Source organism: Platalea leucorodia, assembly GCF_965183815.1.
Source record: "Platalea leucorodia genome assembly, chromosome: 5".
In the NCBI taxonomy this organism is placed as follows: Eukaryota; Metazoa; Chordata; class Aves; order Pelecaniformes; family Threskiornithidae; genus Platalea; species Platalea leucorodia.
The window spans coordinates 67,731,024-67,744,749 of NC_138827.1; the positions used below are offsets into that span (position 1 = coordinate 67,731,024).

Genomic DNA, 13,726 nt, shown 5'->3' on the forward strand with positions numbered 1-13,726 from the left:
GTCGCACAGGCAGTGAATTCAGGTGTTACAGTGCTGTAGACAAGTGCCTGTTACTAAGGAAGCGGTATAAGCAATTTCTGGGAATGAACTGAATCCCACTCCAGCTACATGTACGAAAAATAAGTGTCAGGGTGCTCGAGATAAGGAAAACATCTTTGCTTTTATTACCATTGATGTTTTAACTAAGGCATGAAGATTTCAACAGGAGAACATAGAGTAGAATGATTTTTAAAGTGCTTCTATTTGCATGTATACATCTAAAAAATACCCAATTTGGAATTTCATTTTTTTATAACTGGAAATAAAAAAGTAACAGTTTATGTGAAGAGGTGAAAAACATGAGTCTGTTAGCATTGACTGCAAGTATGGATTTTTTTCCTTCAAATACACTAATAAATAATGTATGTTGCTTGAACAACTAGCATTCCTTTGGACCAATGGACTATGAGAATCTCCAGCAAGAACTTGCTTTAAAAGAAACAGTATGGAAAAAAGTGTCACCTGAATCAAACGAGGACATCTCCAGAACCGTAGTGTATAGAATGGAAGGTCGGGGAGAGCAAAACTAAGCAAATGGGTTCTAGTTTCATTAAATTCTTCATTTTAAAAAACCTCAAGCATCTCTAGATTTAACTTTGATTTGAATATTGTTTGCCTGGTGTTTCATTTATATATACATTTTGTGTGAATTCTGTATGCTATACCAAAAAGACTGTCAAAGATCAAGGGGGGGAAAAAGGCACATGCAAACAACAAAAACCAAAACTGTTAACTGACTTTTGTAGTTACTTAAAACACACTTACTTTAAAAAAAAAAAAAGAAAAAGGTAAAGCTGAATGTTTTCAAAGATATACCAATTTTGTGTATATCTGTTTATTTTTGTTTATATCTGAGAATTTTAAGTAAATTAACTTTAGAGCTAAGGAAGAGCTTACGATGTGTCCTCTGATCAGGGTCAGCATGTAAAGATAGAAGAATTTTAATTAAAATATAAAGTAAAATAGTGTCAGCAAAATACAGCAAATTCATGCATCTCTAAATAATTGTATATTAAGTGGAGACTTTTAATATGAGCTTTCAAATTGCTTTGAACAGAAGTGGATCCTTTGGATATGCCATGCTAGTGAAGAATATATATATATATTTTTTTTTTTAATCAGACCTTTAATAATTATTAATGCTAACATTTAAATAAAAAGAGCAAAAATGGCTGGGGAGGACTGGGAAACGGGGGAGGAAAAAACCTGCCTGTTTGCAAGTTAACTAATGCAGCAGAAAGACTTCTTACCAAACTATTTGGAGTGTCTTGCTAGCTGCTTGTCCTGCCAGCTGGTAGTTATGACTCAGAAGTCTGCCTTACTAATAATGCTGAGCTCCACCCTAGAGAGGAATGTAAGCAATCTTGGGTTTAGAGTGGTAACCAACCGAGGAGTGAGCAGGAAATAGATTCAGAGCAAAGCAGATAGGTAGATATTCTTAAAACTGTTTACAATTAACTTATTTTTCAACCGCTAATGTGTGTGCATGTTCATATATAAGACCAGAGGTTTCATTTACTTACAGATTTTTTAAAAGTTATCATTAATTGCTACTTTTTTAAAGTGATAGTGAGTTTGCACCTCTGTCAGCTTGCTAAGAAACAGGACTTGCATCCTTCTACAGGCAACCGCATCTATTCATCTGCATCATTTGATAATTTTGAGTATTTTGAGTAGAGTGTATCTTGAAATGGTGTATGTAAGCTTCGAATAGGCTCAGCAGGCAATGCTGGACAGAGGGCACAGACTTGCTCAATTCTTGACACTTGTAGCTATTAGAGTCTTAATAATGCTAAAAATCTTAGAAAATTACTCTCTATTTTTATAAAGTTTTCCCCTTTAAAAGCTTGCAGATCATTTGATATATCCCACCCCCTGTACACGTCATGCAGAATCCTATTTATAAAACTGTCGAAAACTTGTCCAAGTAATGATAAATGGTATGAGCTCCTTGGGAATGATAAATGTTATTAGCTTGTTGAGTATTGTAAGAGACAATGCCAGATAATTCCGAAGTAACACCTCCACCCCTTCTCCCTGCCCCCTCCCTCAATCCCTTTCCCTTTTTAGTTTATCTAAAGCTCCAAAGTGCATTCATATGTGAGTTTTGCATAAGGGGAGAGTTAGGTTTTTCCTGCCCCTTTTTTGACCCATCTGGGTGTTTGTGAATGCATAAAGCAAAGCCGATGTTCTCTGAGAAAGCAAGCTGTTCTTAATTACTCTGCTTAGATATTGTTAGTTTTGCATAAACATTTGAAATAAACTCTGACTAAACCCTGAATAATCTTCATCTAGCAGTGTATTGTGAAAGGGTGGGCTTCCTGTCTTTGAAGCCTAGGATTAAAATGTTTAAGCAAAACAATACAGAACATCAATTTTCAGTGAATTTGAAGTCCTACTGCGATGAAGAGGTAAATTTGTGGTGCACATGTCAGTAATAAGTCATAAATTGCTCAGTAATAGCTGTTTTATAATCTTATCACTGATGATAAGGTTAGGTTTGTCAGTGCTTGTCTTGAAAATAAAGTAAAATAAGTCAAGGCAAAATCTTGAATGATAAAAAGTCTCACCAGTGTGAGGATTTTACAGTAAACTAGTAGTTACAGAGACATAACAAGTATTCATATCTTGCAAAATGACATGTCTTTATCTGAAACACCCTTAGTTTCAAGCGGGAACGTAATGTGTCTGTGCTGCTAATGAAAAGTATTTGCAGTGATGACATGTTGCCTGTTCAATTACTGATTTAATTAAAAAAGAAAAATGTATGATGCAGGATTTGCTTGGTCTAATTCTACACACGTTATTTTCTGATTTTTAGTACTATATGAAGCTAATGCTAAAAATGTGGTTCAAGATGGAAAATTGTTCCATCTGAGTTTCAACTTGAAAATAAAAACCTTTACCGTATTTATGTTTGTCAGTTACGTACAAAACTTGTGGTAGAGTCAAGTCCTGCATGGGAAGTATAAAATTAATGAAACTACTAGAGCTTTAATATGCATAATAAGAATGTTTAGGGTACCGCTTACACAATCTTTACTTTAGATATATATATATTACAGTTCTGTAATATATGCTTTTGAAGCCTGTCTCAATTTACGCCAGCCTCTAGTTAGGAGGGGTCAGGAGGAGACTCCTTTGGACCAATTATTTTGTAACTTGCCTACGCTCAGTTTCTTGTTCTGGCCTGCCATGTCTGCAGATGGCTCTTGTTGACGGCAGGGTACACAGATAGCTGGGACCATAGTTAGGTCTGCCATGACGACTTACCCATGCCTGCGTTATGTTTGGTGAGCGGGTCTGAAAGAATGCGGTGATAGAGGCTAGTCATTGAATGTTTGAAGTCTGCAACGGTTTTAGTGTTCACCTGTGCTACAGTAATAGCAATTCTTGATATTCAAGCATTTTAGCTGTTTGTTTGTTTTTCTTTGTCAGCATCATTAACATTTCATTAGAAATGTAAATGCTTTTTAAGATTTTATTTTAGCGTTTGTGTTGTACTTTTTGGCTCAGTTGTTAAGTTACCTGTCTCGTTTTCCATTTTTCATTTGCATTGTATGTTATTTATGTATCTCGATTTCCAGCATGCTTATTTTTGTATTGTTTAATAAATTTATTTTAAGCTGATTTTTATTGTATTTTTTTCTCTCAATGGAGAACAGATTTGTTCAAACACATTTTTGAGACTGAAGTGAGATAGTGAGCACTCCATCCTAAGAAAGATGAAGTTCTGGAAAAGTAGGTGGAATAAGCAGATTTAGTTAAACCAGTCATTGAAAACCTTCTGAAGATTTCTTAAACATTTTGTACAATAATTAATTATTTTTCTCTTTGAACTGTTATCTTAGAAAATTGAAAGCAAAAATCAAAGTAGCAAAACTTTCTCACCTTGACTTTTCTAATAAAAATGTCATGGTGCAGGAGGATATTAATGTCACTGTGTATTTGTGTGATTTTGAAGATACTAATTGTCACTTGGAAAATATGTAGTTAATGGTACCAGTGCCAGGGTAGTAACTGTTGATCACGAGCATTATGAAGTGAAAAACAGAGCTTGTAATAAATCATGCATAGCAAGGAAGGTGGTCCAAAACCCACATCCTTGTACTAACAGCAGTGGGGTCTGAACAATGGTTAGTTGAATCTGGGTTCCTAGCAAAGCACTTGCTCTTTGTCACAGGCTTACCTTTTTTTTCATGAAAATTTATTCAGGATGCTAAACAGTAGATGTATTTATAATGTGATGTTTCAGAGGCAAGAGTTTGTCGCTAGAGACATGCCCATACTGAGGATGGCCATAATTATTAATTTAGCTTTTCTGTAGATTGATTTATAAACTGCAGTTACGCATACTATGTTTTTAAAATTAGTTGTATATTCATTGTAAATAAAATATCACATATCAAAAGAGTTTATTCTCTAAAAGTCACAGAGCTGAGGATAGGTAGAATAGTAGATACAAAGAGAGAACCACAGGTGATTTACTGTAGAATTATTTTGGCTCTTATGTTTTGATTATCATTGCGCATTTGTGTCAAAAGACCCGTGGGTGGGTAGCTGAATAAAAAGGCAACGGAGTCAGAAGAGGGTGGGCGGAGGGGGGATAGAGTATGTTGGTTTTTCATTGTTCTTATTTCTCTTGGTCTTGATACATACATGTCATTGATGCAGAGTAGTTAGCTGTGAGCAAAGTAATTAATTATGAGCTTCATAATTTATATATAATGTCTTAGAATCCTAAACATTGTTTGTAGGCTTCTAGGTTTTTTTTTTTTTTTTAATTTTGTTTAAATATTTCTGTAGTTTTGTGCTGGGAGTTCAGAAGCAGTTATTCTAGTGAAAGAAGAACAGACTCTTCAGCAGAGTTCTTATTTGGCTGACTAAATACACTTAACTCATTTTGCTTTTCGTGCAAGTAGAAGTTAATTTTATTATTGGCTTCTAATACTGCTTTATGGAGACGTTTGAATATCACTTGAACACTTAGCATTTAAAAATTTTTGCAAGACTCAAGTGGCACAGCTGTGCACATAGTTCAGTTACTTCTGAAAATGCACATGCATTTCTTCTGCGCGCAGCAGGCCTTACGTAATGGTTACATCTGAAGCTGCAGCTGAAGTAAATAAAATCCTACAATAAGAGTTTAGGCTTGTGGGAGTATGGTGGTGGAGGCAAGTTGTTGTTTTGTTTTGTTTTGGTCTTTTTTTTTGTTTTTTTTTGTTTTGTTTTCATCAGCTTAAGTGGTTTAAACAGAATTTAATTTAGGTAATGAAGCTGACATGGATGCATGATCTGTAGTAAGGGTGTTAGAGTTAACTGCACCATGCAGATTCTTAAAAAGGGAAAGACAAGCATGTTTACACATTGGGAGAATAATAGACACTGGCACCTCGGCACCAAGGCTGATGAGGAAACAGGGTTGAGGGAAGGACGAGGGGAAAAGGAAAGAATTTTAGAATGCTTTTCTACCCTCAAAAATGTTCCAGCCAGCTCTGCTTTCATGTATTTCATTTATGCAGCAGGCACGCGGGGGAGCCTATCTGTGCCAAGGTAATGCTTCCTGTTTTAGCTGCTGCTCTGCTCTGATTTGACCTAGCTGGCACGTAGCTGGTGCCTTCTGTAGTGTCGTCCGCACGCTCTCCTGATACCAGTTATGCTTGCAGAAGGCAAAAGCTGTCTTCTGCATATCTTCTTTCCAGATTTCCTCTGATGCCTTTGTCTGATCAGTTACAGCAGATCTTCTCAGGTTAAGTAGCACTATTTTGTGAACTATGGGCAGTTGGTAGTGCTTCTCCTGTTAGAGATCAGTGTACATTAAGTTCATTATTATTTGGTCAGACTTGGAATAAAGGCTGACTTCCCCCCTCCCCCACCCCCGTATTTGCAACTCTGTTAATCTGTTTGGCATCATGATTTCTCAGGGAAATTTGTTTGAATTTGATTCTTATTTTTACATTGTTGAATATTCTGGAAATCTGATGTAGTTGTTCTGATACAGTCAACAGATACCTGTTATTTTCTTTGGCAGGTTCTTTAATAGCTAAGTGCTATTGTTAAGTAGGCTTTTCACTTGAGTTGCCGAATAGCTGGTATACAGAATTTGGAGTATTGTTGTGCACACTGTAAATTGGGAATTTATCTTCATACTGTTTCTTTTTTTTAAATCGGGTCAATTTTACTTAGCTGGGTGCGATCATCATAACCCATTTGTATGAAGTGCAAGAGATCTAGTGACTGTAAGTAACTTAAGAATGAAAACATGAGGTCATAGAGCTTGGAAGGGATCTCTGGAGATGTAGTCCAGCCTCTGCTCAAAGCAGGATCTAAAATCAGTTAGATCATGTTGCTCAGGGACTTTGCTGGTCAAGTCTTGAAAACGTCCAAGGATGGGGTTTCTGTAACCTCACGGGGTAACCCATCCTGGTGCTTTAACACTCCCATCATGAAGAATCTTCTAACCTCCAGTTGAAATTTTCCCTTTCTGCAGCTTGTGATGGTGACTCCTGTCTTTTTACCGTGCATGATGAGCTTACAGTCATGTGGAAATCTGGCCTTTAGGGAATCCTAGAAGCAGCGTAGTTAAAAATGGCTTTTGGTCAGCAATAACTAACTTCACCTCCTACTGTATTTTCCTACTGGATCCTAAATATTTTCTTTCCATCATATTGAAACTAAAGTGATTTAAGGATTTGAAAATGCTATGTTCCCTTTATTTTTCTATTAAAGAGTAACAGGCTAAATGCAAACATGGAAATATGTTACTTGCTGAGGGACAGCATGTTACTGTAGGACACCTTGTGATCAGAGCGCTTATCAAAACAATGAACTGAGGACACAAGTGGAGTGATAGGAAGAGATAATGTTGCTTGCTTCCTGTTGATGTCATTCACGAGTCCAGCTTTTTCCTTGAGGCAGGCAACTTTATTGTTTGTTCAGGAATTACTCATTCAAAATCAATTTTTTTGGACTGGTAGACCTGGTTTTGGTTATATGTGTAGCTTTGGCTTTCTGTATGGTAAGTGCATTTCACACTTCTTTTAAAGGATTTATCTTTTAAACTTCTCCAACCTGTAATTGTTTCAAAACAACTAATTAAATGTAATCCCGGTCCGAGAAGAAACTGTTCTGATCAGATGTGTTTAAAAAAGAAACAAACAAACAAAAAAACCAAAAAACAAAAAACAAAAAAAAAACCCAACCAAAAAACCCACACCCATGCCGTTGCAGACAAGGATTAAGAATTATGACTGACGACATGGAGAAGCAGGCTAAAACAGCTGAGTCCATTTTGCCGCATATACCAAAGGCTGATGCGGAATAATATGACTGTTCCCAGGGTTTGGAGATAAAACCCAGGAGGTGGAAAACCTCTTTAAGCTAATAAATATTTCCAATGCAAGGAAAGCAGGTACTGAATGAATAGTCTAAAAATTAGAAGAAGGTTTCTAGAAACTTGTTCCTAATAGTTTAGAAACAACCCTCCCAACAAGAGTGCAAATTTCTGGTAAGATTTCCTCTATTCTGCTTTCAGTCTGTAGGGTGTAGTCAGTCTCTTGCTTTTAAAGTTTCAGTAAATATCTTTTGAGAACATCCTCCTTTATTTTGGGAATAATTCCAGCTCCGAGTCCCATAGTTAGGAGTGAACTGTCGTCCATAAATTGCAAAGTACCTCCAGCCCGGAAAGCGGGAGCATTACTCGGGTTGTGTGGGTATCAGTCATAGTCAATAGGCAGTCCTTGAAAAGGCAGACGTTCTTTTGTCCTGTCTGCTTAATACAGCCAGCGTCAGTAAAGCACCCGTCAGCATTCTGCTTTGTTCGTGTGGCTATCGTTGATCCCAGTCCTTTGGTCCCAAATCTTGCAGTGTTAGTAATGTCTGTATCCACTACTTCAAAGGCTCTTGGTTTTTTTCCTGCATCCAGAGTCAACTGGTCAGCGTTGATTCCCCTTGTTAAGATTTCTGTATATATTCTGTATGCTTTTTGTTGCAGAAGTGTTTGCAGGGGTTAGCCTATGAAAGGACTGAACAGGAACTATTAAAGTCCGTATCATGAGATGATGACGACCCTAAGATTCCTGTAACAGTTTTCTGCAAGAATTATTATTTTACCATTTTGGAACTTCCAGTCATCATCATTTCCCAAGAAAACATTATTTCATTGCTGATAAGAAATGCTGAAAAACTTGGACAGCAGAGTAAGTCAAAGCCTTTGAGAGGGTCATTCAGTTTTTTCCACATAACTTTTATGCTTTGGACATGGCAGCAAGATTCAAGTATTTCCATCCAAAATACTGATGGCAAATGCATACCACCTAAAACTGAAAATTTGTTTAGTCTTCATCTTCTGACTTGAAGGGTGAAAGTCTTTATGCCTCTTTATGCCTTAAATGTTTCACTTGATCTAGTAAACTTCTTGTTGAAATAATTTGTCTACCTATTATTCCGTTGTCATACCGTTCATGGCAAACAACACAGCAGTAACATCTTTGGTCATCAGGACAGGAGCCAGGTCGGATTTTTCTGTTACTTCCTCTCGTTAAGTCATGGTTCTCTGGAACTGCTGGATTCACTGTAGTTACTTTAACTTGGTTTTTCTTATTAGGTCTTCAAAAGTTTTGCTCACTGGCATGATTTATGAGTTTATGAATGTCTGTGAAATGTTTTTTTAAAAAAAAGTATGTGGAATCAGCCAACTTTAGGTCTTAAGTCTAGTGAAAGATGAGTAAATTTTTACTTCATACTTTGGGAGTTTTGTCAGTGATATGCTTAATTCTGTTGTCTCCAAAAGTAAAAAGCGTGTTAATTCATTGATGCCAGACGTCGTCAGAAACAGCAGGTGGAACCAGCATGACCATGCCCATTGTAATCTAGTCAAGGCAGTTTAGGTATTCAAGTTTCTCTCCTCCTCCCAGTATTCTTACCTTTTCAAATCAACATAATCATCCCAAAACAAAGGTCATGGGTATGAAGGAAAAGATAAGAGATCTGTAAGTAATTGTGAGTAGTGCTTGAGATTAGCTGCTCTTCTACCAGACTCATCTATTTGCCCAAGCACGCGTGTGCACGGGGAGGGAAGGTCTCTAGTCACTACGTCATCATCTAAGCCCTGGTGAAGTTTCAGCATTAGTTACTGAAGGCTTTCTGTGTAGAAAAATGTAGGATCATCTGAGTTCTTCAGGGGTATCTATGACAGAGCAGTATTGGCTGTGTCCATCCTAGTACCTGTTCTTAATATTGCGTACCATAGTTGTGTATAAGGGAATCTTGAGGCCTTTTTGCAGGAATTGTCTTCCAGCTAGAGAAGTTTCTGTTCCTGGGATCTTGTAATCTAATACTGATGGAGTCGATAGCTGTGAATCTTGAGCTCTGACTTATGTGTTCTTTTTTCTGTGTAGCCCTTGAACCAGTTCATCTTTAATGGTGGTTTGCTCTGCTAGAAGGAGAAAGACACAACCTGTCGTGCACTGCTCCTCTCCCAGTTTTTCCCGCCTGAGAGGTTGAGTACCTCCTGCCCCTAATGATGGTACAGGAAGGGAGAAACTGCTCCATCCATGAACCCTATACATTATTGTGATACTACATACTTTTTTCTAGATAAAAATGAGTTTGGATGCCCTGGTTTGGGGGGCAAAGCTTGTATGCAGGGGTTCAGCTGAGCTTCGGTTTGTGTGACCCACTCTCTACCTCTGGAGCTCAAGTTCTGGAGTCAGTATCGGTGAAGGGTTGATTCCTCTGCCTCCACTGGGGCAGGCAGTGGTGGGAGTGTGGGAGTCGAGAAACATGGCTGGCCAAACCAGCCTCGGCTCACCCCGTCGGGTTTGCACATCTCAGGAGTGGAATAGATGGGCGTGGTCTTTCTGAAAGAATCTCAGTTACTGAAGGTAAGTAGATGTTTCACTTAATCTAGTGAATATTTTGTTTAATTAGTTAGCTCTTAATTAATTTTAATTAAATAGTCTTATCTGTAATTTAAACAGAATCAGTTGACTAATACTTTAGAATTAACCAATAACCAGAAGAACTGTTAAGAAGAAGTCATTGCAAATTCACAGTGTTTGTTGTCGTGAAATAAGGTCTCTGCTTCCGTAGCTTGCTGTCTTCAAGGACAGTTCGGTCAGTGCTGCTCTTACTGTCTTTCAGGCCTTTGAGCAAAAACATAGTATGAAGTAGACTATTACTTACGCGTTCACAAACTATATTGGAAATACGCAGTGTTTTAAATTTCCTTTACAAGATGCTAAATCTCATTTATCATTTAAAAATGAGAAGAATGAAATGTAATGATCTCTGAGCATGCAGTGGCTGAATTAGTTGTAGAACTGAGCTCAGTCCTATCTATGACACTTGCTTTTTTTCCATGTGAGTTAAAGGATATTTTTTTGACTCCTTGAAGAGCTTGTGCCTCCTGCCTGTTAGTATTTAAGACGAATTAGCCTTTTCACAGGTAGAGAGTGTGTTTTGAGGAATACCAACAAGACAGACTCTTTCCAGAACTGTGTGTCCACTTGACGATCATCTTACGAGCAAGAGGTTGGTATTGGAAGAGGTGAATTCTGGTTTAGTTTGTCTTTCATAGCTCCAAATGTGATTGGAAGAAAAGGTGACCTTCTGCTCCCATTTATGGCTTCCTGGGTCCTTGTTAGGCTTTTAAAATTTTATGCAAAATGGTATGGTAGCAGACCAGAAAAGATGGACGAAGAGTTATGGTATTGTGCTAGCTTGTAGTAAGTATCATTTTTAGATGCTTTTAAATATCTAGATTATTTTAAAGTGTTCTGATGAGAAAAGGACTTTGGGCAGAGATGGGCAAAGCCAATCAATTTACTGTAAAATGCAGTGTTGATACTCTAATTATTTGCAATTTCAGGTAGGCATACTTTAGACTTTTTGACCTATTCCTAACAGGTTTGAATCTGAAGGAAATGTGAATGGTAGAAGTCCATTCAAAACTAGTGGGTGAGTAGGGGCAGAGAGAGAGAGAGAAACCATCTCTGCTCAGCCTGCACCTCCAGGAAGGCTGCCCTTCTCCTTTTGCAACTTTAGCTTATACATTATCCAGTGAAGGAGATTGACAGTTGTTCTCAGGGTGAAGGAAGGGCTTTATGATTTTTTTTTTTTTTTTTCCTGCTGTCAAGAGAAATCTTCAATGCATGTATTTGGTTTAAATAAATGTTTCTTATATTCAGCTACATGCACAGCTTCTGTGACGGGTACTAAAACTGAGATACCAGTACAAGCTTGTTTGTATCTTGGTGCTCCTATGTCTGAACTGAACCTAGTCAAAACTCTGTGCTCAGTTTTCAGACTTCTAAAGGGACACTTTTAGGACCATAGAATTGTGTTGTCAGTACCTACCTGTCAATTTAAAGATGTACGAAGTCAGAAGAAGAAATGACCAGCTTTATTCCAATAGATCGAATTTGAATTTGAAACAAGTTTAAAAGTTGAATTGCAATAAGAAGACATTTAAAATCATACTGGGATTTTGACTAGCTTGATATACAATTGAAAAAAAAAAATCTCAGGATGGCATAATTTTTCCTGCTGAATTGATCTGTTTGTTAGCAAACAGTAACACTTGTCTCATCACTTTTTCCACCTTCCTCCTTGCTCTGTCTGAAGTGCAGTCTGATGCTGAGGTGAGAGGCAGTCGCCCTTCGAGGGCGGCTCTTGAAATTCTCTCTCGTACGCTTGCCTGCTGACTGAGCAGCCACTCATTTCCCATAGCCTACCTAGCTGCTCCTAGCAGCTGCTGGCCGCTGCCATCCTGACCTCTAGTTAGATCAATAATTTAAAGGTCAAAAAGACCTTTTAACTTACAAAATTACCCAGCACATTTGTATCATTTTTAATAAAGTCTAAATTAATGAAAAAAGCAGTAATATTGCCTAAAATAACGCATTCCTTGTGCTCCTGGGTAATCAGCTCAACTACCAGATGCAGTGGGGGTCTGTACGTAGGTTACAGAGCACTGGAACGGGGCTTTGTCGCGGTCATAAATGCAATTAACTCATCCAAGCGACTGCAGACTGCGAGCTGTTGGTGCTGTGGTGCCATCTGATACAGCCGAGGGGAGACTGAGAAGCTCCTCTGTGAACCTGGGTAAATAACTACCTGGCTTGCTGGCTTGCCTGAGGTTTTTGCAGCTACAGCAGTACAGTTGGTTTAAAGCTGCTTTGGGTATGTATATGTGAAAATACAGCCTCTTGTGTGGCTGCAGTCTAGACGTAACTCATGAGAGAAGAAGCTTTCAGTATATACGTGAATTGTGTTTGAACATGACTGCTAAAAACTGTAGGGCGGTTACCGAGGAATAAATGTGTGTTTTATGAGCGTTAGTTTTCGACCAACGGCACAAGGTATGTGAATAATTGCTGTGCAAGCGGCATTTCAAGTTCATTCCACCAGGGAGACTCCAAAAATAAACTCCATGGTAGCAGCTCTGAAAGTTACTGTTGCAGCTTTGACTCCAAAAATAAATGCTGCACCCACCTCTTGTAAAAGTAATGGAGCCGGGTATCATCCTCCGTCCCGGGCTGCGGAGAGGAGCTTGCACCATCTAGAGGAAAAGAAATGATAGTTGGTGCAGTAGAAAATGGCCTGGAGAAAAAAATTGACAAAGTCTTGTTTCCTGTGGTAGTTTCAAAACACGGAAGAGTAAATATTTGCAGCTGCTGGAGTTATTTTTGCACTTTGTTCAAATTACATGAGGAAACAAGGATCAGTAGTGCAGAAAATAGGCTAAAGAGGTGGGGGAAAAAGTCCTGAAGAAGAAATGGAAGTTTTATGGAACAGCTAGCCTTGTTTGTGTATTCAAATACAGGATCCTGTATGTCATTAATGTGTGTAAGTGTAGGCATTAATTTATTCACATGTCCTCTAATTATTTATAGTATCACGGGAACAAAGACTTTCCCCAGGAATTCTGACTTGACGAACTTTTTGTGAGCCTTGTGTTCATTTAATGTCAGGCAAGAGGCTGTGCTGGAGGCAGTCGGTGTTAGGTTGCTGTAGGGGTCGGCGTGGTCCGTTGATCACTCCTGCTCAAGCCAAAACGCTTATTTTTGCATGCTTCAGAAAGTTATTTAGAGAAACTATTTTTTCTTATGCAACTGTTAGTTTTCTGTAGAATAAGGTAATGTTGTGGCTTAATCTAGAGGCTGCTTAGAGTGCCTTTATGGACTGTCTATCCCTAGAAATACTCAGGGGCAGAACCTCCCCAGGTGAGCTCCGAGACCGCTTCAGAGCCGGCCCTCGCCTGGATGGCACCTCAACTAGTCTGGGATTCACCGAGTAAAACACGGCGCTTAAGTCTGGGCGTTGTATCCCGGCCGGCTGCTTGCGCTGGCGTGGGGCGCGCGGGCAAGCGCGGAGGTTCACATCTCGGCTGTGAAATGGAGGTGATGCTTCGCTGAGCTTGGAGAGCTCTGCCTGAGGAGTGTCACGCGTGCGCCTCTCCAGCGCTGACCGTGTGGGCGCCTAAGTACCGGTTTCAGTCCTTCAAAAATGCTGGATGTTGCAGGGATCTGTTTGTGCCAGACCAAAAACTAGCCGTTTTAAAAGCTTTAAGAAACTTCAGTGGGAGGACAGAGTAATAGTTCGGTGCTTTTGACAAACCCATATTTCTTTAGGGTTCAGTCTTAATTTTTACTTTTAAAAGTAAATGTTTTTCTTACCCTTAGGA

General features: G+C 38.6%; 1 protein-coding gene across 3 annotated transcripts in view; it reads left to right on the top strand.

The window, feature by feature from the left end:
- GLS (glutaminase) overlaps positions 1–13,726 on the top strand; it is a 68,558-nt gene that overhangs the window by 41,834 nt on the left and 12,998 nt on the right. Inside the window, exon 15 of one of the 3 annotated variants that reach the window (XM_082313687.1) lies at positions 423–3,669. The exons of the other annotated variants lie outside the window; for them this stretch is intronic. Coding sequence (XP_082169813.1) covers positions 423–569 — 147 coding nt within the window. The 3' untranslated portion in view covers positions 570–3,669. Of the gene's footprint in view, positions 1–422; positions 3,670–13,726 lie in introns of those variants that run through there. 3 annotated transcript variants of the gene reach the window in all.